Below are 25,391 nucleotides of genomic sequence, written 5' to 3'. Positions count from 1 at the left end.
GGTTTTTTGATACTCATTTTGGGGTAAGTCTCATTGTGTAATAAATATGAAAGGTACTTTAATCTGAAACACAAACTAGGACAAGGCAATTAAACTGAGGGAAACTTTGTTAACGTACCAAAACTTATCTTTAATTGGAGTCAAATTGAGTGTATAGGCCCATAGAGTTGCATATAAGGGAGGAAAAAAAGGAAATATATTATGATTCATTGTAGGTATATGATGATGAAAATACATGTACATGTATCGGTAGGCCTACATGTCAGGGCTGCCAACTCTCACTTATTGAGAGTGAGACTCTCATATTGGTCCTTTCTCACTCTAAAACTTTATTTCATTTGCTTACATTTCTATTGATCTCACTCATTTTGACTCCGAATTAAATTATAGCACTGGCCTATGGGAGTCTCACTCTAAACTAGTTTCCAATGTTGGCAGCCCTGACATGTAATATTTAATATTTCAACTCTATAAGCAGGGATGGGGGTGGGGGTAGTCAACCTTGGACCCTAAATACTCACCCCCCTCAACACCCTCCACCCCCCCCCCCCCCCCCCCCCCCCAGGTCCCACATAATTAGCAACATACAGTTCTGCGCCTTTTGTGTGCGCTACGCAGTACGTCGTAGTTGTGGTAGTCTGATTTCCAGACCTTTTGCCAAATGGACTCCGCGGCGACGGCGTCGCCGCCTTTGCCGAAGGCAAAAGACAAAAACCACCTTAAACTATACTAATTTTCGACGTTGAGGGCGTTATAGTGGTGGTTGTGCGGCTGGCGTTTTTTTTAAGACGGCACAGATTGGGGCATGGCGCGTGTTAAACCTATGGGAAAAACGTTGGGTTAGGGTTTTTGGTTATGGTTAGGGTTAGGGTTAGGGTTAGGGTTGGGGTTAGGGTTTGATGGTTAGGGTTAGGATTAGGATTAGGGTTAGGTTTAGGGATAGGGTCCCCGATAGATTTTTAGTTTCCCCAATCTGTGCCGTCTAAAAAAACATGCCGGACGGCTGCGTGCGCGTGCATACATGTGGTACACAGAACTCTACACGTATGGGCCATGCACGGCATGCATTATATAAGCGTGCGTACAATGTGTGTGCGTACACGCCGCCATCATTCAATCGTGACAGATCTGAGATCAGAAACGAGGGGGCAACGAAGAAACTCAACGGAGCATTCGGGCATTCTGTCATTCTCTGCTGTACTTTGTGACTTTTCTGTGTACGTATCTCTGAAGACATTATTATGATGAGTTTTAGCGCTTTGAAAATGTTGGCGTAATTGGCCATAAGATTAATTTAAGAGTCCCAATTTATTTCGGTCAATTAGTCACGCGATAGAACCCACTGCATTGTGTGTGTGTGTGAACATGATTGTGAAGGTGCACTGTATACCGCTGTGTGCATACGACACGCCACACTGTGCATGCTGAGTGATGGCGGTGATGCTATGCCTGAATGTTTGGACACGGTTAGTGGTAGGTCTAGCTAAAGTTTAGAGTAGTTAAACGTCCTTTACGCCTGGTCTTGTAAGCATATTTATTTATATCTGTTATACATGTACATGTACATTTGTAATATTGTATATTATCACTTATATTGCATCAGAGTCTCCAAACAAACATGACAAAGTCGGATTGAAGTTTTTTTTTTTTTTTTACTTTTACAATCAATACAAGTGTCAGAAAATCTCCATCGCGTGAAATCTACAAACCTGAGCCCTGTCACTGCACTGTACACAAGTCACAAGTGTGCCTCGCGTAGCGCGGTAGCGTATGGTCGGACCCGGGCTGGCTACCTGAAATAAAATGTTGCTTTGCACACAAGCTTTCAATACAGTACGAATGCGCTCAGTGCAGCGCATATCGGATACAGTCAATTGTTCTGAAGCTTTACCTTTTAGTGAATATACAACAAAGAGATTGCTGCGTTTTTAGACATCAGTCTATGATGTCTATGAATTTGCTGAAAACATTTTATTCACCCAAGTCTTGATGTATAACCGCTAACGGTACAATGGATGTCGCAGGTGTAGGGGCTGCTATCCAAAAGGGTTGGTAGAGTGTTGTGTGGATGTGTGTGCATCTCGTTATACATGTATCTCTCTCTTCCATTTTTTTTTTTTTTGTAATCTTTCCTTCTTTTCTTTTTCTTTGCAGGTATTCCTAACTTTCCCTTTCCATCCTATTAATCATTTCTTTTTGGGTTTCCTTTTATCTTTCTTTTATCAATTTCCTATCCAATCTCATTTTCTGTCTGTCCTTTCTTCTGGTTATCTTTCCCTGTAACCTTTCCTTTTTTTACCAATATCCTTTTCTTTAAATGTTATAGTTCTTTTTCAGGGGCGTCACCAGCTTTTTTTCAAGGGGGGTGCGTTTTGACACTAAATGTAACGAGATTTTTTGGACAGACATTTGGAATATAGGAAGCTCTCAATCCCTAGACTTTTACGGTTTTTTTGAGGGAAGCCAAGCAGGGAAAGGGCACCGGCGTAGCTAGGATTTCATCTTGGGGGGGGGGGGGGATGTTAGTATGCGAGGGAGCGAACAAGGGGGGGATGTGGAAGTGCATGTTTCCCCCCCCCCCTCCTCCCATGGTGAGAACTTTTTGCATTTTGATGTTGTAAATGGTGCAATTTGATGCAGGCTTTTTGCGTGTTTTCATCGACTTGAAACAGTCCCACTTGTTTAAGGTAGCAGTATATTTTGATGGAAATTGTTGTTGAACAATGTGTCTATAAACTACTGTGAGTGTATCATTTCAATAAACTTCTTACATTGATTCTTACACTGATGTCATGAACGCGACCGAGCCCGAGCAAGCGGAGCGAGCGAGGGGGGAGGGTGTGGAAGGGGACCAACCCCCTCCCACGGTTAGAACTGAACATTTTGATGTTGTAAATGGTGCAATTTGATGCATGTTTTGCTTGTTTTATCGATTTCAAACAGTCCCACTTGTTTGAGGTAGCACTATATTTTGATGAACATTATTATTGAACAATTTGTCTCTAAACTGACTCTCTGACTCTCTGACTCGGGAAAGTGGGCCAAAGCGTAAGCGCCAAAGAGAAGTCGATAGCGTAGGTCTCTATAGGAAACTTGTGCCGTGCGCCCGCGTACGCATTTGACTAAAACACGGGGACCATGCACCTTTTAGGGGATGGGGCACCGGCCGGAACTGCTGGCAATCACTGGCAGCAACATCAGGTGAATTGCATAACGATTAAATGCGAGCGAGCGAAGAGAGCGAGCTACACAGGGAGCTTGAAAATTTTACATTTTACAGTCCCAAAACTGCCGTTCTTAGCCATATTTTTTCGCTTTGGAAATCAAGGGGGGGGGGGGGTGCACCTGGCGCAACTGCTGGCAATTACTGGCAGCAACATCAGGTGAACTGCATAACGATTAAATGCGAGCGAGCGAAGAGAGCGAGCTTGAAAATTTTACATTTTACAGTCCCAAAACTGCTGTTCTTAGCCATATTTTTAAAAAACCGTTTGTAGCTTTATTTCGCTTTGGAAATTAAGGGGGGGGGCGCACCGGGCGCAACTGCTGACAATTACTGGCAGTAACATCAGAAGAATTGCATATGCGAGCGAGCTTGAAAATTTTGACATTTTACAGTCCCAAAACTGCCGTTTGAAGCTATATCTGTTTTTTGCTTTAGAAATTAAGGGGGACGCACCGGGCGCAACTGTTGGCAATTACTGGCAGCAATATCAAGAGAATTTAAATGCGAGCGAACGGAGTGAGCGAGCTTGAAAATTGTGACATTTTACAGTCCCCAAACTGCCGTTTGTAGGTGTATTTTTCGCTTTGGAAATTAAGGGGGGGCGCACCGGGTGCAACTGCCGGCAATTACTGGCAGCAACTTCAGGAGAATGGCATTACGACTAAATGCGAGCCAGCGGAGCGAGCGAGCTTGAAAATGTTGACATTTTACAGTCCAAAAACTGTCGTTTGAAGCTATATTTTTTCGCTTTGGAAATTAAGAGGAGGGGGGGGGGGCGCCCGATGCGCCCCTCCCCCTGGATCCGCCACTGGTAGTCAAGGGTGTCGGTTTATGTCCATGACTGGGGGAGGTATGACCAGCGAGGTGGCGTCGAAGTGACCAAGCGGGGGAAGGATGTCCAAAATCTGCAGTTTAGAGCATCTCCTGCTCCGTATCGTACGGATGTACAGTACGGTCGATAAAATAGAATACTAGTAGATATAAAGAAAGAATAAACTGACCAGGAAGAATATAAATTATTAGTGGAAAAGTGAGCAAAGAAAATGGGATTCCATCGGGATTCGAACCCGAGACCTCCGGATTGCTAGACCGGTGCTCTACCGACTGAGCTATAGAAAGCCCTAGTGCAGTGTTCGTCCCAGAAACCCTTAATTCTCAATGCTCGGGTGGTCAGAAGCTATAGCAGTGTGTTTGTGTGTGACACACACGCACACACTTGAACCTGGCATAAACCCGAAGGATAATTCAACTTGGGGATAAATGCGAGGGATCACCGAAGTGATGCAGCTTTTTGAAAGCTTTTTTTTTTCAAAAAGCTGCATCACTTCGGTGATCCCTCGCATTTATCCCCAAGTTGAATTATCCTTTGGGTTTATGCCAGGTTCAAGTGTGTGCGTGTGTGTCACACACAAACACACTGCTATAGCTTCTGACCACCCGAGCATTGAGAATTAAGGGTTTCTGGGACGAACACTGCACTAGGGCTTTCTATAGCTCAGTCGGTAGAGCACCGGTCTAGCAATCCGGAGGTCTATGGTTCGAATCCCGATGGAATCCCATTTTCTTTGCTCACTTTTCCACTAATAATTTATATTCTTTCTGGTCAGTTTATTCTTTCTTTATTTGTTACAAACTCAAAAAGCTGCATCAATTCGGTGATCCCTCGCATTTATCCCCAAGTTGAATTATCCTTCGGGTTTATGCCAGGTTTAAGTGTGTGCGTGTGTGTCACACACAAACACACTGCTATAGCTTCTGACCACCCGAGCATTGAGAATTAAGGGTTTCTGGGACGAACACTGCACTAGGGCTTTCTATAGCTCAGTCGGTAGAGCACCGGTCTAGCAATCCGAAGGTCTCGGGTTCGAATCCCGATGGAATCCCATTTTCTTTGCTCACTTTTCTACTAGTAGATATGTATAAAATCATTGCTGCCAGAACCAGGGGTGCGAATTGTTGTTGCCCACGAATTTTTTATTTCTTTTTTTGGTCCCTGGTGCAAAATGTAAAAAAAAAAAGTAGAAAAGAATAATTATTTAGCGTCCGGCGTTGAGGTCGCTCGCAGACTGATTTTTTTTTTTTTTTTTTTTTTTTTTTTTTTTTTTTTTTTTTAAGGATCTGAAGGGGGGTACGTTCGCACCCAACGCACCCCCCTTGGTGACGCCCATGTTTTTACCTTCCTATTCATCTTGCCTTTCTTCCCAGTTTTGATTAATCCCTCATTCTGTCATTCTACCTTGTGCTTTCAGAACTATTTTCAATCTTTTTTTTTTTTTTTTTTTGCTTTCCTCTTTTTTGTTCAAACATATCCATCTCTCCCTTTCTTCCCTTTACAATGTACGTTTCTCTTAGAACTTTCTTTCCTTCTATAATCTTTTTTTTTTTAATTATTAAAGTCTCTTTTCTATATTGTATCTTTTCAGGGTTCATACAGGTCATGGAAAACCTGGAAAGTCATGAAAAACTGATATTTCCATCAATAGGTCATGGAAAGTCATGGAATTGCAAGAATTATAGAATTATCTGTTATTTGTGAGAGATGTGTGTGTATTCCCTTTGCTTTGCTTTGAATTGAGATCAAATTTATGGTTTAATGTGTTAAAAAAAGAATTGTGTAAAAGTCATGGAAAGGTCATGGAATTCTGGCTAAAATGGTCAGGGAAAGTCATGGAATTTAATTCATGAGAAAGAGTATGAACCCTGCTTTTGTTTTATTTTTTCCAGGTTTGCCTTTTTAGTATGTTTTTATTCATTTCCTTTCCCCCCTTTTCCATCCTTTCTCTTTACATATCCTATCACCCTTGTCTTTAATATGATTGCATTTTGCACGCAGTCTTTTTTTTCATTCAAACACACCCAGTCACACTCACACACACACACACACACACACACTCACACACCACTCACACACACACACACACACACACACACACACACACTCACACACACACACACACACACTCACACACACACTCACACACACACACACTCACACACACTCACACACACACACACACTCACACACACACACACTCACGCACTCACACACACACACACACACACACACTCACACACACACACACACTCACACACACACACACACACACACACAGACACACACACTCACACACACACACACACACTCACACACACTCACACACACACACACACACACGTGTACACACACACACACACACACTCAAACAACACAAAGTGACAAACAGTAACCCAAACCTCAATCGCGAGTTATCTGTACAAACTGAAGGAAAGGCAGAAACACAAGTTTATCTTATTACAGATACAGGTCCCATAGAAGAATCTGCTGTGGTCAATACGAGATCACTACATTCAGATCCAGGGAATAATTTTCCAACTCAAATTTGATTAGCAATATCAGCTGATGAACAATATTTCACATGGTATCCTGTACATTTCTATGGAAGAAAACTGCTCCGCAAAAGATAGTTTGTGTAGCAGTGGTGTAAAAGTGCATAGCAAATTGCGATGCGATACCAGGAGAATTATTCCCCGAGATCAATCGCTGTGATCGCAGCCATGCCGTGAGCATTTTTCATATACCATGTCGTGCCATCTGCTCCTGTGCAGCACAATTGGCGCAGAGTGAACTACTAGTAGCTGCGGTTAACTTATTCTGACAGGGTTAAAGTGTCAAAATGGCAAATATTCCATTTCTACTGGATTTGGGTTTCTTCAGAGGCAAATGTTTGTGCTTGTTGGAGATTTAGAGTGAAGTTGTGCATGTTTGGAGATTAATTGACGTGGTGGTGCGAAAGTATACTAGCGGTCTAGTGCCACCTTATTCATGAACTTATGCTCCAGATATTGGGTTTAGATGTAATAATTCTGTAATTTTAAAGGACAAGTTCACCTTCATAAACATAAGGATTGAGAGAATGCAACAATAATAGTAGAACACATCAGTGAAAGTTTGAGGAAAATTGGACAATCGATGCAAAAGTTATGAATTTTTGAAATTTTTGTGTTGGAACCGCTGGATGAGGAGACTACTACAGCTTGTGAGTCATATGCGTACAACAGTATAAAGAAAATGTAAAAGAAAATTTAACATATTTTCACTTTTTTCGCATAATAAAAGAGCACTTGACTTGCCTCTTTCTAAAGGCGGGGGGAATAATATTACCCATAACATTTGTCTGTAACGAGTCAGGGGAATGTGTACTTTTTTCAAAAGATGGAATATTGTGAAATTCTCTTTATATTTTCCTTATATTGTTGTACGCATGTGACATCTAAGTTATACATATGCTGCAGTAGTCTTCTCATCCAGCGGTTACTGCACAAAAACTTCAAAAATTCATAACTTTTGAACGGATTGTCTGATTTTCCTCAAACTTTCACTGATGTGTTCTACTAATATTGCTACATTCTCTCAATCCTTATGTTTATGAAGGTGAACTTGTCCTTTAAATAATTCTGTGGGGGAGGGGTGCGAAAGTAGAAGCAGCTTAGACCGTATAAATTTAAGCCTGACTGCTAGCTGCTAAGATGATGTACAACCTTGTATGACTGCATTCTTCCAGAATCTCAGGGGGAGGGGGAAAAGGTAAAGTTAAGTTGACTTTAACATTGTATTTGTGCGACTGCAGATAAATTTCCAATACTGTAAAAGTGGAAATTTTCGCGGTGTTGAAATTTTCGCGCATTTCGCGCAACCAGAAACTAGCGCGAAAATAAAAGCACGCGAATATTTTTGCTTGCCATATGTGCCTGTGCGTGATGTCTTGATTCCGCGGATTTAAAAACACGCGAAACTCTTCCGACTCGGCCAAGCGCGAAAGATTAGTCACGCGAAAATATCCACTTTTACAGTATTGTTTTAGTGTTCAATATATCAATGCAAGTGTTTATGCTGTCAATATTAATTAAAGAACAATTAAATTGACTTTAGTGTTGTATTTGTGAGACTGCGCAGAAGTTTTAAATATTGTTTCAGTGTTCAATGTATCAATGCAAGTGTTTATGCTGTCAATATTACAGAACGTGCAAACCAAGCACTTGATCCATCATGCCGGCTGCAGTTCAAGACTCGCCCAACAAGATCTTCGTCGGCAGTATGCCGAAGGCTTGGACGGAGGCTAAAATGGAATCCGTATTTGTAAAATTCGGCAAGATCACTGAAGGTTTGTATGAGGCAGGGCATTTGTAAGGACATTCTCCCACCGCTTGTTGTTGTTAATGAAAAAAGAACTGGAGTGTAAAAAAGAATTATTTGCCTCAGGCAATATTGACATCAAAATCAGACGATATTATGAACGGCTCACTTGCGTAAAGTCAGTTTGCATAAGGCTCACTGGCATACAATCGATTGACACACGGAAAAGGGCTTACGTGTTGCAAATGCCCTTTCCATGTGGTTTGTCTATTGGTTAGATAAAGTTGCCATGAGCGAGTGGCCACAAATTTGTAGAACCCTGCCCTGCCTGGGTCTTTATATCTTTATTGAAATTTAGTGAGTGATTAAAATGTGGTCAAGTTTTGGATATGTTTCTCCCACAGTCAGTCCCATGCAATAGACATCATGCAAAAATCAATTTTTGTCAGGGGTAGGACATTGTCCTTAGAATATGAAGAGAACAGCTATGTACATTCAAGTTCAAGTACCTTTTTGTTTGTAACTTCAGATCTGTAGGTTTTTGTCCATTAATTGTATCTGAAACTATTTGCTTGAACTGAAAGTGTGTTTTGTTTTTTTTTTTTACAAAGGTAACTTTTTCTTTTGGTGAAATTGTGTAAGGGTCATAAACTACCTTTGCATCAAGATTAGAGAAGTGATAACAGCCCATAATTGGTGATTTCAAATTGAAAAGTAACTATCTTGTAGTCCGCACTGTATAACAAACTGTATGACCAAAGTATGTAGATGGTGGCATGTACTCGAGGTACCTCCGTCCCACTCAATTAAATGTTGAAGTAAGTTGAGTGTTTGTTGCTGTACAGTAGCTGTGAGGGAGTGCATCTTGCAGTGCATAGGCACTCGGTGGCAACTGAATTATGATTACTCTACCTCTCTGAATCTCTCTCCATTCTCACTCGCACAACTGTACACACACACACACACACACACACACACACACATGCATGTACTCTCTCACTTATTCACCCTCTTTCTTTCTCTTTTTCCCCTCCGTAATAGTGAATCTGATGAAGAACAAGGAGACTGGCGAATCTCGAGGATTTGGTTTCATCACATTTGAAAGCAGCGATGATGCCAGTAATGCCATTGAAGGAATGAAAGGCAAGGTAAGTAGTGACAATTCGATTGATTACGCGCGAAGAATGATTTTTTTTAACCCGTTGAGGACCCCCTGGACACTTGCCAGAGTGTGCTTGGGATGAGTCTTCAAGGGGTTGAACAAGGTAGGGAAAGATGGTAACTAATAAAACATTTTACTGAAGATCAAAAATGCATTTTTCTTGCTCAGATGATAGTGACCTGCAATTGTAGAACAAAAGTTTGTTACATGGTCTGGTAAGAGAAATCAATTTGTGCCTGAATTTGTAAATTTGAATGTAAATTTTCATTATATGGAACTTATTTTCATTATATCGAATGTATAAGAATACAGCAGTCAAAGAACAATAGTCATAATTAAATATCATAGAAGAGATATGTAAATATCTGTTTGGGTAAGAGATATCTGTTGTTGTTTTTTTTTAGATTTTAATTTGATTGCTTAAAAAAAAGATGTTTGCTTGTTTGTTTTTAACCAGGAGATAGAAGGATCCACGCTGAAAGTGGACGGTGCTCTCAAGAGCCTTCATGCCAGCAACCCTGGCCTGCGGGGACGCGGCGGATTCCGCGGAGGCATGGGGATGGGCATGAGGGGCGGTGGACCACAGGGGTAAGACTTTGCTCTAGTACAGCAGTAAGGGTAGTGGATCTCTCGGTATTTTTTAAGATCAATAAAATTCCTTTCTCCCTGCAGCAGCATTCTGGGATAGCATCAAGTACTAAAGGACAAGTTCACCTTCATATACATGTGCATTGAGTGAAGGCAACAATGTTAGTAGAACACATCAGTGAAAGTTTGGGGAAAATCCGACTATCCGTTCAAAAGTTATGAATTTTTAAGATATCTGTGCAATCACTGCCGGGGGAGAAGACTACTACAGTGTATGATGTCACATGCGTACAACAATATAACGAAAATAAAAAGAGAATTTCACAAAACTTGACTTTTTGAATAAAGTGCACATTTCCTCGACTTGTTACTAACTTATGTTAGGGGTAATATTATTCCCCCTGACTTCTGAAAGAGAGAAGTCGAGTGTTCTTTTATTATGTGAGAAAAGTGAGAATATCTTGAATTTTCTTTATACTTTCTTTATATAGTTGTACTCATATGACATCACAAGCTATAGTAGTCTTCTCATCCAGCCATGACTGAGCAGAAACTTCAAAAATTCATAACTTTTGGACGGATTGTCCGATTTTCCTCAAACTCTCATTGATGTGTTCCACTAATATTGCTGCATTCACTCAACCCACATGTCTATTAAGGTGAACTTGTCCTTTAAATGAGATTTCACTTTAGAAACAGCATTATCCCAACTTATTGAGATGTGAACAGATACTACTCAGGCTATGTTAGTTATTGTACTGTCTTCTGAAGATTTTTGTTATAGGGCTGTTCTTTTGATACTTAGAAGGCAAATTGCATGCCAGTTAAAAGTTAGTTTGACAAGAAAAGGTTACATTTTACAAGCACAGCAGATGGATATTTGATCAAAGTCGAGTCAAAAGTAAGGAAGAATTGAAATGTTAAAATTTGCTAATGTTTTGATGCATCATTCAAAGTGGGTATGGAATGCAAATGAATGAGCTGTTGATTTGACCACCTCACAATTTTTCATTGATCCTGCAAATAAAATACTGATAAAACTTCAATTTCTTGCTAGTAAAGGGTGGAACGTAATGTTATCAGCAGAAAGGCTTCAAAATAGTGATGAGTCTGATATACTGCGATATGAGACTAGTGCATAGCTGGGTTTGAACAAAAAACAAAAAACAAAACATCTTGCCATATAAAAATGTTGCAATAAAGCCTAAAGTATAAGGAGATATCACTATTTTTCTCAATAAACCAAAACTGTAGATGGTTTGTTCTAGAAACAATTTTAACAATACTTGAAATTGATTATGCTGATTAAAATGTTTACATTAGTCGTTTCTGTCCCCAACTCATGTTTCAGAACTATTTTGAAGTACTAAACCAGGGTATTTGTTTCATCTGCAAATGGTAAATAATGCCTTTAACTGATAACACAGCGCAATTTTAATGATCATTCTGAACTTTCTCAATCTTCCCCAAGGTCTTTCAGGGGACGTGGAGGCCCACTCATGCGCGGTGGTCCAAGGGGCGGATTCTCAGGGCGTGGTGGTCCGCCCCCGAGGGGCGGGTTCATGCCCAGGGGACGCGGTGGGCCCCCGAGCCGAGGCATGGGCCCCGGCGGGGAAGAGATGGGCCGCGGAGGGCCCCCTACCAGGGGCATGGGGCGAGGAGCTTACGAGGGTGCCTCGGCAGGTGGCACCAGGGGTTCGCCGCGCGGCGGAATGAGGGGAGCGCCGCGAGGAGCTAGTCGTGGGGCACCGAGAGGAGGACCACCCTCTTCCAGAGGCAGAGGTGGTGTTGGGAGGTATGTCAACCAAACTACCTGCTTCCTCATCTTTTGCTTTCTTTATCAAATATTTCATTTCATTCATGATAAATTTGAACATTTTCGTTTTAAGTAAAGAAGAGCAAAAAGAAGACAAGTCTTCCCTATTTTCACATTTTTGATTTGTTTTTTTTCCAGAACACTTCTGGATAGAACACCGCAACTTGATGTGGAGCCGGAACCACGTGCGAGACCTCTCCTTAGTAAAGGTAAGGTTTGAGAAGCCATGCTGTTTGCATGCCTGCTACGAGCACACTAACACACCACATAGACCTGATCTCATATTCACAGGGATCCACCGAATCCATGTTAGCAAATCATGATGGGGTGGTATGGAATGCCACATGGGGATGGTATGGAAAGCGACATGTAGCATTTATTTGGAGAGAAAGCATGAAATCCTTAATCATTTTCTGTCCGTGAAATGGTTGAGTGTGAATTGCTTGCTTGAGACACTTGGCAGAAGTGCAGCTGCGCGCGCAACCTAGAGTATATACTACTTACCTGACATTCTACAGCAAATGTATTGAATTTACAGCAGGTCTGTTAGTATTCACATCAGTCCAAGCACATCGGCTTTCATGCTTGGAAATGTAATAATAAGTTAATAATAATACATTACATTTGCAATGCACTTAATACATTGTTTCTAAGTGCAAAAGGAAAAGATGAAAGGAAAAAGAAAAACGAGAGATAACAGACAAGTCAAAACACAAGTAGGAATAACATGACATAAATCAGTGTGTACCAGTAAATAAACACATACAATAATTGGGTTACACTCAGCACATCAACTTAGGGAAGGAATCAAATAGGAAATAAAACTCTGTCTGTCTTGTGAATCAAATGAAAACATAACAAGGATGCAATTGGGCTAATCTAAGAATTGGCGAATACGTTTTTTTAGCTACTCAGCACGAAAAATCAATAACTTGCAAGAATAACATTTACCGTATTACGACGAAGAGGGAAGTAAGTGGTGCAAACTGTGAGTTATTGGTGAATGGGAATATTTAAGATGATAAATCCCGCTCAATACCAACAGCTGCAAGTGGCAGTTACGTTGCTTTTACAGCGCCTTTTCCCCTGGATACAAAGTGCTATGAGATGTCATCCCTGGTCACCATAGGAGATCTTAAGATACTGTAAAAACCTGAAATGCTCATGCGCATTTTAATTTCTCAAGGGCCAAGATGTGTGAAAATAAGATGCACACAAAAGTACTTCTACACTATATTCATTCGCGAAATTTATGTGGCAATAAAGACCGTTGGGTGCAATTTAGCGGAAATTTCAAGCCAGGATAATATCTTGTTTTTCCAGTATACAGATTACTGTAAAACGAAGAATGTTCGTGTGCATTTCAGTTTTCGCAAATTTCGCGAGAGCCAAGATTCGCGAAATTAAAATGCTTGTGAAAGTTCTTGTCTACGCTAGATGCATTGAATGTTAGAGGCAACTCACGAAAATCTCATGTCTCGAGAAAGGCCGTCGGCTCCAATTCGTGAAAATTTAATGGCACGAAAATATCGTGTTTTACAGTACCATGCAGTGACAATACTAGTCCAGCATGTACATCAGTCAGAACAAGTGTTGTTCATAGGATTTATAGGTGGTAATGAGAAAGTTAAACAACAAGGACTTGACTTACGTGTCGAGATAGAAAGGGAAAGTTTAAAAAAGAAAAAGATGGTAATGATAATGGTTTATTTAAAAATTCATTTGCAGCCATGAAGATGGGTGAATTGCAGAATTTTGTACAATATATTTCATTTTGCAAGAACATACATAATAATACAATCAGTCTACAATTAAAATATAAAACTACACAAATACATATACATATAAAACTACACAAATACATATAAAAAACACCTGATGACCAAAGTAGCAAACCAAATACACTTAGGGCGCGTTCGAGTGCTCTCCTAAAGCGAACTGTACCGTACCGTACCCGCGCCACAGGAGCGTTCGAACGCTCCTAAAGTGTACCGTACCGTACTGTACCGAGCCAAAAGTGGACCACTTCCCGATGTGCTCCGAAAGCGTACCAAAGCGTACCAAAAGTTCGTTGTACAGCACGCGCGTATCATGTGCATACGTCACAATGCAAAGACATCATTCTCTTTGTTCGGCACAGCTGTAAGTAGGTCAAGCACAAGGTGAATGACATTCTTGCTGTAAACAAGCGTGACCTTTTCTAAAAATAGCTCGTGAGGTACGCTTTCTCAACAGAGCGCTCGAACGCTCCAAAACTGGCACAGTTCGGTACGGTACGCTTTAGTTCAGTTCGCTTTGGTTCGCTTTAGAGCGTTTGAACGCACCCTTATACATTCACAATGAGAAAGCTGCGAGAAAAATTATAGTAGATGGTAGAGATAAATGAGTTTGGACTGAGAAATCCACTTTAATGGTTTTAATCGCGACATTTGGAACCAAATTTGATGAAATTTGGATATTTTTGTTTTCCTGCAAGACTTTTTTTACATACATGTATATACACATATGAATATTGCAAAACGTTTCTTTGCAAACAGAAAAAAATAGGTCATGAAGATTTAAAAAAAAAGATATGCAAAAACAAAGAGAGAAAATGTTCATAACTGTTTTTAAGAAACTGAGAAAGCTGGTTCTCTTTCTGCCGTGCCAAAAATATAAAAGATGAGAAATTCTTGCCTCTCAGAGCCCCTTATGACTGGCCCTGGCCTGCCCGAGCATCGGCCAGCGAGGGAGCCCAGGGGACGACCGGTTGAGCGGGAACGGGAGAGTTACCGCGGTGAGTTCTCCGGCCCTCTTGTAACTTTTTTTTTTGTAAGACTACCCTGGCACTTTTTGAGTTGTACACACAGGAAGCCATGTGAATTTGGCAGTGCGGTATAGCAAGCAATCGGCCAATCGTTATGGCATGGCTTCGTGTGGATTGGATAATGAGGGAGGGCAACGGGTGATACATTAATGTGTCATTTAATTTTTCAGAGTTTTGTCGTGCAAGTGAACTTTATACAACTAATGTTGTATGAGCAAGGTGATACATATGTATGCTTGCAGCCAAAGCGCTACTACAATCCTTAGTCATTGTAAGGGATTGTATAGTTTTGGTCGAGACCTAATGTCAGGTTTATAACATTTTTTGGTGAGATAATGAGAAACCTCTTTTGAAATATGAAAGAGCGTGTAATTTCAGGAAGGATTCAACATTTATTTGATGAAAATTGGTCTTGAAATGGCTGAGATGTACAAAAAAAAAAAGCAATCCATATAAAATTGACAGGCCACGACTTAATTGATCTCTTTGTTTTACTCTGTTTTTAGATATCTCAGTCATTTCAAAACCGATTTCCATCAAATGACTTTTGATTTCCCATAGAATTGTATGCTATTTAACATTTCCAAGAGTGGTTTCTAGATATCTCACAAAATGTTACAAGCTGAATTCTCACCTCAACCAGTACTGTACAGTCCCTTTTAAACAGGGAGCATATTACAGCTTTCGCTTTTCTCAATATACATCATACATTTACTCATGACGAGTGTGTCATTTTGCCTGAAGACTGGGTCAGATAAGTGATCAATCTGTCCCAATTATTTCTTGGTATCTTGAAATGAAGCACTTTTATAGTCAGTGGGTAGGTGACAAGTTAGAAAATGGTGACAAAAGATCATCTTATCTTTGAAAATAAAACAAAAAACAAAATGGAAGCAGCTCATAAACTTGCTTTATAGTTACTGCTCTTTTGAACTGTCATTTTTTTTTTTCAATTCACTCAAGATAAATCAAGTTTGATTTGGCGACTTTGCTTTTAAGTTTGCAGAAACATTTAAAAGTGCTGGCTTTTCTTGAGCAATATCTACAGGATGAATACATGTATGCTGTCTGATAATAAACTTTGGTGTTTGTGCTCGTCTTTTGTACCTTGTATCTAGAGTGTGTAGGTAGCAGTGTAGCTGTTCATAGTGTTGTGAAAGCAGTTGAAATAGCATAGGTGCCTAGGATGAATAGAAATGGATAGAAATAGTATCCAAAGCATGTTGGAGATGCTAACATTTTTAGAAATGTTTGCCAAGGAAGAATTGCCCACTGTGCTTGTTGATTTTGAACACTAACAAAATTTAGTATGGGAAGAGAATGTCAAGTATAAATGATAACGATATTTTTTTATAGGCTTTTATTTTTTATTTTTTTGAAAAGTCTTCTAGTATATTGACCAATATCAAGGTGAAATTATATATGAATGAAATTTGCAGGCTGAAGACGGTGATAACTACTAACATGAATTTGAGTGTGTAGGAAGTTTTCATTTCTTAGTGCAGTTTTCTGAAGAAAAAAAAGTGGGAAAAATTGACAATTTTTGTCTGAAAGACTGTTACTTGTCAACCGTCCTAGCCTACAATGTACATTATACACCATATGTTTGTTTAGTAGTTTTCATACTGGGTCTGTGCACTCTTTTTATATTGTGTTCATGTTATGCAATATGTTTGTGTTCATTATGTCATTGTTTTGTTTTGTTTTTTCACTTTGAACACTTAAGTTTATATTTTTGATCATACACCTTGACCATATATTTTACTATTTTTTCATGGTGAGCACACAATAGTGTATGACCTGAAAGCTTTCAGCCCCTACTGAGGGTTAAGACAGGCATGGTTAAGAAGAAGGGAAAAAAAGAGTTACACCCTTCATCATTTTCTCTTTGTTTGTAGACTACCAAGATTACCTCTCTCCCGGCCCGGATCGATGGGAAGACAGGAGACCAGCGGGTAAATTTGGGCCAAATTAAGCCCAAGATATTGACTGTGCACAGTCATTTCCATGCTTTTCTTCTCATTTTTGCTGTTGTTGTGGAGTTAAAAAAATCATGTATTCACTGATCACATCTCTGTTTTGCCTCAATAGATGACAATAATTTGCACCACTTCATGCTGACACTACTTCTCATTTCTAACTGCCTTTTATTTTTTTTTTTCTCCGTCATCTCCTCAGCAAACAAGGGTCTTTTGCACATTCCAGTGTGAGGGACGTTGTGTTAGTGTGTGGTATATGTTGACTTTGTGCCTACGTTCTGTGGTGCATACTACTTACACATACTTTCCCTCTCTCATGTGTGTGTGTGTGTGTGTGTGTGGTGTTATATGTTTTTAAAGGTACATGGTCCTGGTGGTTTAGTCGAATGCGTATGCGGGTGCATGGCCCAAGTTTCCCATAGAAACCTATGCTATCGACTTCTCTTTGGCGCTTACGCTTTGACCCATTTCCCCGAGTCTGAGGAAGTCCGATCCACTGTAGTCAGTGGTTCGATCACAGTTCGGCTCATGATTCGGCTGCGGGGATGACAGCTTTAGCAAACTTCTTTTGTGACGTCGTACTAAGAAGCACATATGCACGCACCCTGGCATTACCACAGACTGCGCGATGCGCGGAGAAGACAACGAGGCAGTGTTACCTAGCAACACCTAGGCGCTTTACTCTCAATGACAGCTAAACTTCGGCAATCTTCGTATCAATGCTAATGATGATCGGCAGTATCATCAACAGCGCCCTCTTACCCACCAGGACTATGCGCCTTTAATGACTGCAGCAGGAAAGGAATTTGCACATTCTCACAAGATAGACATTACAGTCAAACCTGTCTATGGCGACCGGTCAGGCGAGATGAAAAAAGTGGCCATTATAGACAGGTGGCTGCTAAGGCAGGTTTGACTGGACTGTATATTGACGGTAAGGAAGGAATACTAATTGGTGTGGTAGTATGCTATTCTCTGAAAATTTCATCCATTCCACCCACGGTAAATGCTACTCACAAGCAAGAGCTCTGGTTGGTCTGATCTGAGGCAAGGTTGTGTTCTGTTTTTTTTTTTATTATTCCCATTTGATGAAAATACACACACATACACAAGCATCTATTTCACTATAGAAATGGACTTCCCTCTGAGTAATAACAATGTAGCGGTTGCAGACTCTCGCTCACACATCATGTTTCTAATTTCACTTTTTATATCATCAATTTGTTCTCTTATCAATATGTGTTGTTTTTAAGTAGAAGTGCGCCACTCCATCGCAACGCTTTTCACTCGTTCCTTTGCAGATGCGGAGGTGAACACTTTCTGTAATCTAGAGTGAGAGACAAGATTTGGAAAGGCCACCAAGTCCAAAAAGCTGCACATGTCATATATCTGATTCGCAAATTTTGTCAGACGATATGAGTGCAGCTATGGGTGCCTGTTTTAACCAGACTTAAATCAGTCAATCTTTTGTGATTTTTCTCTTATTTTTACCCTAAAAGTTGTTTTGATTCATTTTGATCTTTCTGCATACGTGTCAGCCATATTCACTCTGAAAGCTCACATACCTTGAATAAAATGTCATGCTGTAATTGGTAAAGATCTAACTCGCAAGTTGTTTGCTTTATAGTCTCCTTGAAGCATCCTCATCAGGATCTTCAATGATTTTTTGTTGTTGTGCTGTTGCAACATAACACTACATGCCAATGGCTTGCTGTAGCTTTGTTGAAAATAACATACGTGTGCATCTCTTTCATGAATTCTTCTCATCAAAAGTGATTTTCAAGACTAACATAAGAATGTTTTTTCTCTGTATCGAGATGGGGAGATCGAAACATTTTGATCCCGCTTATATTCCAATTTCAACATCAACAATTTTCATAGCCCTTTTCACTTTAAGTCAGTCCTGGTATTCCATGTTCAGTGTTTTTGTTCTATAGTATGTATTGTCCCCCTTTTAATCTGCAACAATTTTCTTTTATTTCATGTAACACATGAGCTGGTAAAGCAAAGTTTGCTTAAACCATAGAGGGAGATGCTTCCATAGAGAATCAACCAATATGTTAACATGCACTGACTTTTCTTTCCCACCTTTCTTCACTTTCCTGACATGCGTGATCATGTTTGCAGTAATGCACCACTTATCCAAGAATTGTGGTGCATTCATTGCTTTTATGAAAGCTCATGCTTTGTGCTCTGGGCCTGCAACATGGGACTTAGCTACCAGTCTACAGACTTTTATCTTGTTGCGATGTGATTATCTGTTTTCGTGTTTGTTATTAAGTGATTTGAGTGCCTTTCTTTTTTGCAGTTTTATTTCCTGTCCACTTGCTTCCCAAAGTGTCAGTTGCATACATAGCTGTTTGCCTGACATCATTACTTAAAAGGAGAAAGATAATCATATTTCCCCATATGAGTTTCACTCTTTTCTCTTTTTCTCAACGCAAATGTCATGCATCCATGCTCTCTTGCAATGTCGTATGCAGATATCGCTCTTTTCAAGATCATCGGCTCAACCTAATCTTTGCTTCATTTGGATCCCGTTTTCATCCCCTATAGGTCCGTCCTACTCCGAGAGGGGTCTGCTACCCAGAGAACCGGCAGCATGGGATGAACCTGCCAGGCGAGAAGGTAGTGAAATATATTCATATATCTATATATTTATATATGTGTATTTGTATGTTTATATATTTATGTATCTATACATCAATATAGTTATATATCTGTATATCTATATAAATTCATATATTATGTTCCTCTCCCACCAAAGAGAGAGTGGGAGAGGGGAAAAAAAAGAACAGCAAATATTTTGTAGGTAACAAAGACAACCTCAGAGGGGAAGGGTGGGACTGAGGCTAGAGGAGTAACAAATAACATTTCACAAAGTAAAGATGTATGGAATGACCGATAATGTGTTCAGTGTTCTATTCTTTTCTCTCTTTGTAAATCACTTGTAGTAGAAATAAGATTATATTGCAAACTGTGCATATAAAAGATGACAAGACCAGAGATCAGAATAAGTGGCAGAGGTTGACATGAAACATGAGAAATTTTGTTTGTATACATTGTACAAATTAAGTTGATATTATTTTGCAGACATGTTTCAGTGTGCTCAACCCTTTCCATGACAGAGACTTTGGACAGTGTGTACAATTTTATGGGTTTTTTTTTGAGCCAATCAGTACTCAAAGCACACAAGGGATTAACTTCTGCCACTGTGAATGTGTGACAGCATTGATTCTCTTCTCTCTCTCTCCTTTCCTTCGTTAATAAATTATGTCTCTCATTGTTATCCCTTTTATTGTGTCCACCAGAGCCTCTGCTGAGGGAGAGAGAGGCGCGTGCTCCACCACCCCTTGAGAGGCATGCAGGTAAGCGATATACAAATATATCAGGCCTTAGAGGTTCTGGTTCAAACTGTGCATGAGGTGACTTCAGTAGCCCCTAAGAAAATGGTGCTATTGAATTCACCGAAGGCACAAGGTTCAACCAGAACCTCGAACAATGGCCTGAATTATTTGTTTTATGTCCCTCCCAATGAATTTTAAGAGTAACAGCAAAGTAGAGTTGGTGGTTGACTGATCTAAAGTTATTTTTTTTTTTGTATGCACTAAAGTACAATGTGAAAGTGTATGCATCAACTGCGCAATGCTCTTTATCTCGCGAAGCGTAGATGCAGTGCGTTTGATGGAAAACTGTACTGTGATGTGTGTCTCATGCAAAAGAATACAAGCTTGTGACAAGAGTGGTGCACATGGGCTAAGCAAATATCACCGTGATTTTGTGTGGTTTTTTTTTTTTTGCTATTTCCCTGAGGAAATACAGTGTTGTTGGACTAGGATTTTCATGGTGGAAATATGTTTTATCACTTTCAATGCCCTCGACCAATCAGAGGACAAGAAATAACTTGTGAGGGATGTAATGATGACTATTTCTCAAATCTTTCTATATTCATTGTTTTCCCTGTTTTTCTTTATCGGAGGAGCTGCTGTATTCCGTTAGATCCCTGGACTGCATTATTAGTGTCAGATGCATTGTATTCAGTCATCTAATGATGTAGTCCATCTATGATGAATCTATTCCCCCTGTTTTGCTTCCTAGAGCGTCCACGGCCGTCATTTCCCCCTGAGCGTGAGGCTGCGTACGGAAGCCGCAGCACGAGCCAGTACGCAGAAGAGAGCTATGGTAAGTTACTTTGCCGTGCACCTTTATCCGAGGGAATATTTGGAAGAATTTCACTGTCGGGAAGTGCTTCCTAATAACCAAGTTCAGATCATACGTTCATGCTTTTTTAACCAAACTCTAAATAATTAATGTCACACTGCATATGCGGATATCCAGGATCAGAATTGCACCAATGGCACAAGGTTGTGCATCCGTTTTGTGGTAATGTGCTGTCTTTTTAGAAAGCAAGTTAAAAAAATATGTGCAGGAACATTTTCTTTCATGCTACATTTGATCTATTTGGTTTTGTTTTCATGCCCTTTTTCTGGAGAGACTGAAATAAATTTATGAGAAATCTCCACAATTAGTGAGACTTTGAATCAAAATGTAAAAGTATGAAGTGTTTTTTCTCCATAATTTTGCTTTGTAGAAATGCATCACTGACTTCTTTCAGTTATCAATCATGTATGAAGTTCCCCAAACTTTTTGCATGCCTTTTTTTTTTAATGATAATGCTGACACACCTTCATTGATCCTCACCTCTAAAAATTAGCCGACACAAAATGAAATGTTCCCTCTCTCCAAACAGGTCGCGCTGGAAGGGAGGAATACCCAGCCAGTCGCGGCGCAGCCTCCTACGATTATGCGGAGGCACGACCGGCGCGCTCGGAGTTTGGAGCTGAGTCGTACCGCCGAGACCCTTATGCTGCTGGCGGGTCGAGCGATCTTCATGCGGCACGCCCCACCCGAGACAGGTAACGCTATATACCCAAGACCTCACTGAAGTGTGTGTATGATGGGTTATGACCTTTTTTTTACACATCTTCCCAACTTTGTTTGAATGTTGACAATCAGTTGGATCCATGGTTTAGTCAAGGAAGATTCAAGATATGGAGACACAAAGACACAGGGATGCCCAAATAAAAATCGTGCAAAGATTGATGAAATAAAAATAAGAATTACTTGACTGGACATGTCTAGACATTAAAATGACATATTAATTCATAAAGAGCTATGCTTGAAGATTGTACCACATCAGTTTTATTTACAGAAATTAATTGGCAAAGTGATAAAATCCAAGAGGGTACAGTTTCATATGGCAATCACAGCATACAGCTCTGATTTACACTTTTGCATGTATTTGTTGGAGAGATCGACTCCAATGTTTTATTATTAGGTTAAATTTCATTTCATTTAATGAATTAACATGCAATATATATCTGACATTAATAGTACTAAATGAATATTCATATTACTCAGAAAGATGGCAGCATCGAACTCCGATCATCAAACGCTCAAATGCACTTATGATTTTTATTTTTTTATTTTTTTATTTTTTTTACATGCCTAGAAAACTGTGTTTGAATACTCATAGCCAGTTGGAACTCCAGCTCCCGAACCTTGTTGGTTAAACAGATGGGCTTTTTAGTCTGAAATGGTATTCTCTGCCTTTGGATCCTGCCTAGTGCTTTTATGTCTGTGGGCTAGATATTTAATCATATCTTTTATTGCTTGTGTGTAAAAATGTCAGTTGGGAGTTACTGACACTTGCAGGGCCTTCAAGGAACGCAGTGCTCACTTTGTTGTATCTTTAGTCGATGTGACCATCATATTTTTGCTATGAATTTGAATATGAAATTTGCCCAAGAATGTTGTGTCTTGTGGTTACTGCGCATGCCATATTAGGGTTACTCTGTTCAAAAAGCATTATTAAAGGGATTGTATTGTTTTGGTTGAGGCCTAACTTCAGGTGTCGAACTTTTTCGGGAGAAATAATAATGAGAAACCTCTTATGAAATATGAAGGAGCATGCAATTCCAAGAGAAATTCAACATTTATATGAGGGAAATTGGTTTTAAAATGGATGAGATACCCAAAACAGAGCAATACTAGTAAAAGATGGGACCCACCTTTTATTCCGATGCCATTGTTTTACTTTGTTTTTGGATGTCTTGGGCATTCCAAAACCGATTTTCATCAAATGAACTTTGAATTCCTCAGAGAATGGCATGCTCTGTCCTATTTCACAAGTGGTTTCTTGATATCTCGCAAAAAGTTAAAAGCCTGTTTCTCATCTCTAGCAATACTATACCATCCCTTTAACATATTTTATGTGTACTCCCTTCCAGCCTCCTGGAGAGAGACTTTGCCACCAGCTCTCGCAGTGCGGATCCTTACGGTCCCCCAGCCCAGTCCAGCCTGTCCCGGGGTTACGGCGCCGGACGCGAGGCGGCGCTCTCCCGCGAGTCCATGCTGCCCCGCGAGCCGGCCCGTGGCCGGGAGGCTCCCCCATCGCGAGAGTTTGGCGCCGCCGCCCGCGGGGTCCCGCGGGAATACGGCGAGGCTCGGAGGGAGGAGAGCCTGAGGGGGGATTACCCCAGCGCAAGCCGAGCCGGAGCTTACCCTGAGGAGAGACCAGCAGCTTCCCTGTCTGCGAGATACTACGACGATTATGGTATTAATCACTTTTTCTCGTCTCATTTGCCTATTTTCCCTCTAATTTACTACACTGAATCATTCTATGTCATGTACCCAAAACATAGTGCTAGGCAGGCGGTGTGTGTATGTTTTGACACTCTCGTCAAATTAGAGGCTCAGTTGCTGTAGTGCCATTTGGAGGAAGGCGACTCTTCTAATTGTGATGTGATTATTCATAGTAGCATGTCGATAAGAGTACTGTGAAAACATAAAAAAGTGAATTTGTTCAATTACAAGTCTCTGGTGATAATAACAGTCTATGTAGTGGTGGCATTCTTGTAGCAACTAGCAACCAAATGTGATGTGAAAATAGTAATGGTTCACTTCTTTTCTTCCTTTTTTTTCCAGACTGGCATATTGAAATTCAGAAAGGAGTGAAATTCCCTGTTTCTACATTACTTTAAGTTTTGCCAAGCAACAAATAAAACTGACAGATATCTTTGCGATATCTTTGACAAAATCTTCTTCCATGCCATCCTGGTGTTCCAGTTGTTAGAGGAGCAGTATCAAAACATTTTACTTGTTGCACACTTCTACTTATCACTTTCAAAACTGTTGTAGGAAAACAACCTTCACACAGTTTAGAATGTGTCCAGTTTTGTCAGTGTTTAGTTTATTTTGAAAGCTATTCTAGAAAAAAAAACAAAAAACACCAAAACAAACTGCTAACTTAGTGTGGATGTTATTTGCATTAATGTTAGAAGAGAGACTTTGCCCAAAATTTTGGCCACAAAATTATTTCGCGATAATTAATGGCAAGCAAAGAGTGGCGATTTGTCAAGCCGTGCCTCATTGTCGACTATATGTTCTGCCTACAGAAAAGCCAGCCGCCCGGGGCTACGGAGCCGAATCTTATGGGTCTGCCAGGGATTTGGGAGGTAAGTGTGATGAGCATTTAGGGCATTTAGATGCAGCAGCTTCAGAGTGTGCAAAATAATAAAAAAAAAAAAAATGGCAGAACCTACAGGACATGAAATCTGCCAAAAAGTGAAGGAATACTAGGAAAGCGCGATGCTGTAAAGATTGATAATTCAAATCTTGGTGCGAAATTGACAGGTTCTTCAGAACCCACATTGTGCGGAATCATCAGTGGTGGAGAGGGGGAAAAATATTTGGGGAAGTGCAACTGTTGATAGCATTGAAAAGCTGATCAGCTGGCATGAAATATGAAAAATTATTGACAGAAAAAAAGAAATGATAATGGTGGGGGAGCCATTGCAATGGCACACAAGTATCAAAGTAGATGGATGTCATACTTCCCAAGTCCCTTATCTTACCGGAAAATTGTGAAAAGTGAATAATCTTCCTATAGTTGCTGTCATTTTATTTGATTTATATGAAACTGAAACCATTCTAAGCATTCAGCAATACAGGGAAGTGAATTGTATACAAACACAAGCCAGTTCAACGCATCTGTGTATATTATTGCTTGCCAAAGCTTTTCACGGTCAAGTTTTTTTCCATGTTTGCAAACTTAAAAATAGAGAGTATAACACACAAAACAGAGCTTCCGAAGACTAGATGGCACTCATAATCTGCAATCCATAACAAAATCACTGCCATTTTCTTTAGCAGTGTGATATGAAATTATAAGATCACAGGGGGAAAAATATAAGAACAAAAATCACCCAGAATCCTTGCTCTTCCATTACGATGTAACTGCCGGTTTTGAAAATAGATTTGCAAAGCTTCGCAAGCGATATGGCATGTCATGTCGTCACTTCGTCGGGTTTATGACAGTTATCAAAATTTTTTATTCAATTTGCGCGCAAGTTATTTCAGATTGATCACCAGTAAAGGATCACCACAATCATAGCTGGATTATGCCCTTTGATGTTTTCTTTCCTGTACAAAATATTGAGAAAAAATTGCGTTGTGCAACATGAACTAAAAATTGTGTGTGCTTCTGTAACATAACATTAAAAAAAAAATAAATTATGAAAGAGATAATGTATTGTTGCAGAGCAGAACAATAAAGCAATGAGCTACTTTGATTGCAAAATGTTCAAGCTGCAAACTAAGTGTTCAGTAAAGGTAGAAA

At 40.1% G+C, this 25,391-nt stretch overlaps 1 protein-coding gene across 1 annotated transcript in view; it reads left to right on the top strand.

The window, feature by feature from the left end:
- Window positions 1-1,107: 1,107 nt before the first annotated feature.
- Window positions 1,108-25,391, top strand: part of LOC139737164 (uncharacterized) — a 35,685-nt gene continuing 11,401 nt past the window's right edge. The window contains exons 1-14 of the mRNA XM_071647842.1: window positions 1,108-1,217; window positions 8,246-8,388; window positions 9,402-9,508; window positions 9,980-10,110; window positions 11,582-11,905; window positions 12,065-12,135; window positions 14,610-14,702; window positions 16,631-16,687; window positions 19,268-19,339; window positions 20,023-20,079; window positions 20,810-20,893; window positions 21,462-21,627; window positions 23,002-23,327; window positions 24,169-24,228. Coding sequence (XP_071503943.1) covers window positions 8,274-8,388; window positions 9,402-9,508; window positions 9,980-10,110; window positions 11,582-11,905; window positions 12,065-12,135; window positions 14,610-14,702; window positions 16,631-16,687; window positions 19,268-19,339; window positions 20,023-20,079; window positions 20,810-20,893; window positions 21,462-21,627; window positions 23,002-23,327; window positions 24,169-24,228 — 1,663 coding nt within the window. The 5' untranslated portion in view covers window positions 1,108-1,217; window positions 8,246-8,273. The remainder of the gene's footprint in view (window positions 1,218-8,245; window positions 8,389-9,401; window positions 9,509-9,979; window positions 10,111-11,581; window positions 11,906-12,064; window positions 12,136-14,609; window positions 14,703-16,630; window positions 16,688-19,267; window positions 19,340-20,022; window positions 20,080-20,809; window positions 20,894-21,461; window positions 21,628-23,001; window positions 23,328-24,168; window positions 24,229-25,391) is intronic.

Source organism: Diadema antillarum, unplaced genomic scaffold, assembly GCF_040938485.1.
Source record: "Diadema antillarum isolate AM-2024a unplaced genomic scaffold, OU_Dant_1.0 seq00000684_RagTag, whole genome shotgun sequence".
Lineage (NCBI taxonomy): Eukaryota > Metazoa > Echinodermata > Echinoidea > Diadematoida > Diadematidae > Diadema > Diadema antillarum.
Note: the sequence above shows the minus strand (reverse complement) of the source record. Positions and strands in the feature narration are given on the sequence as shown.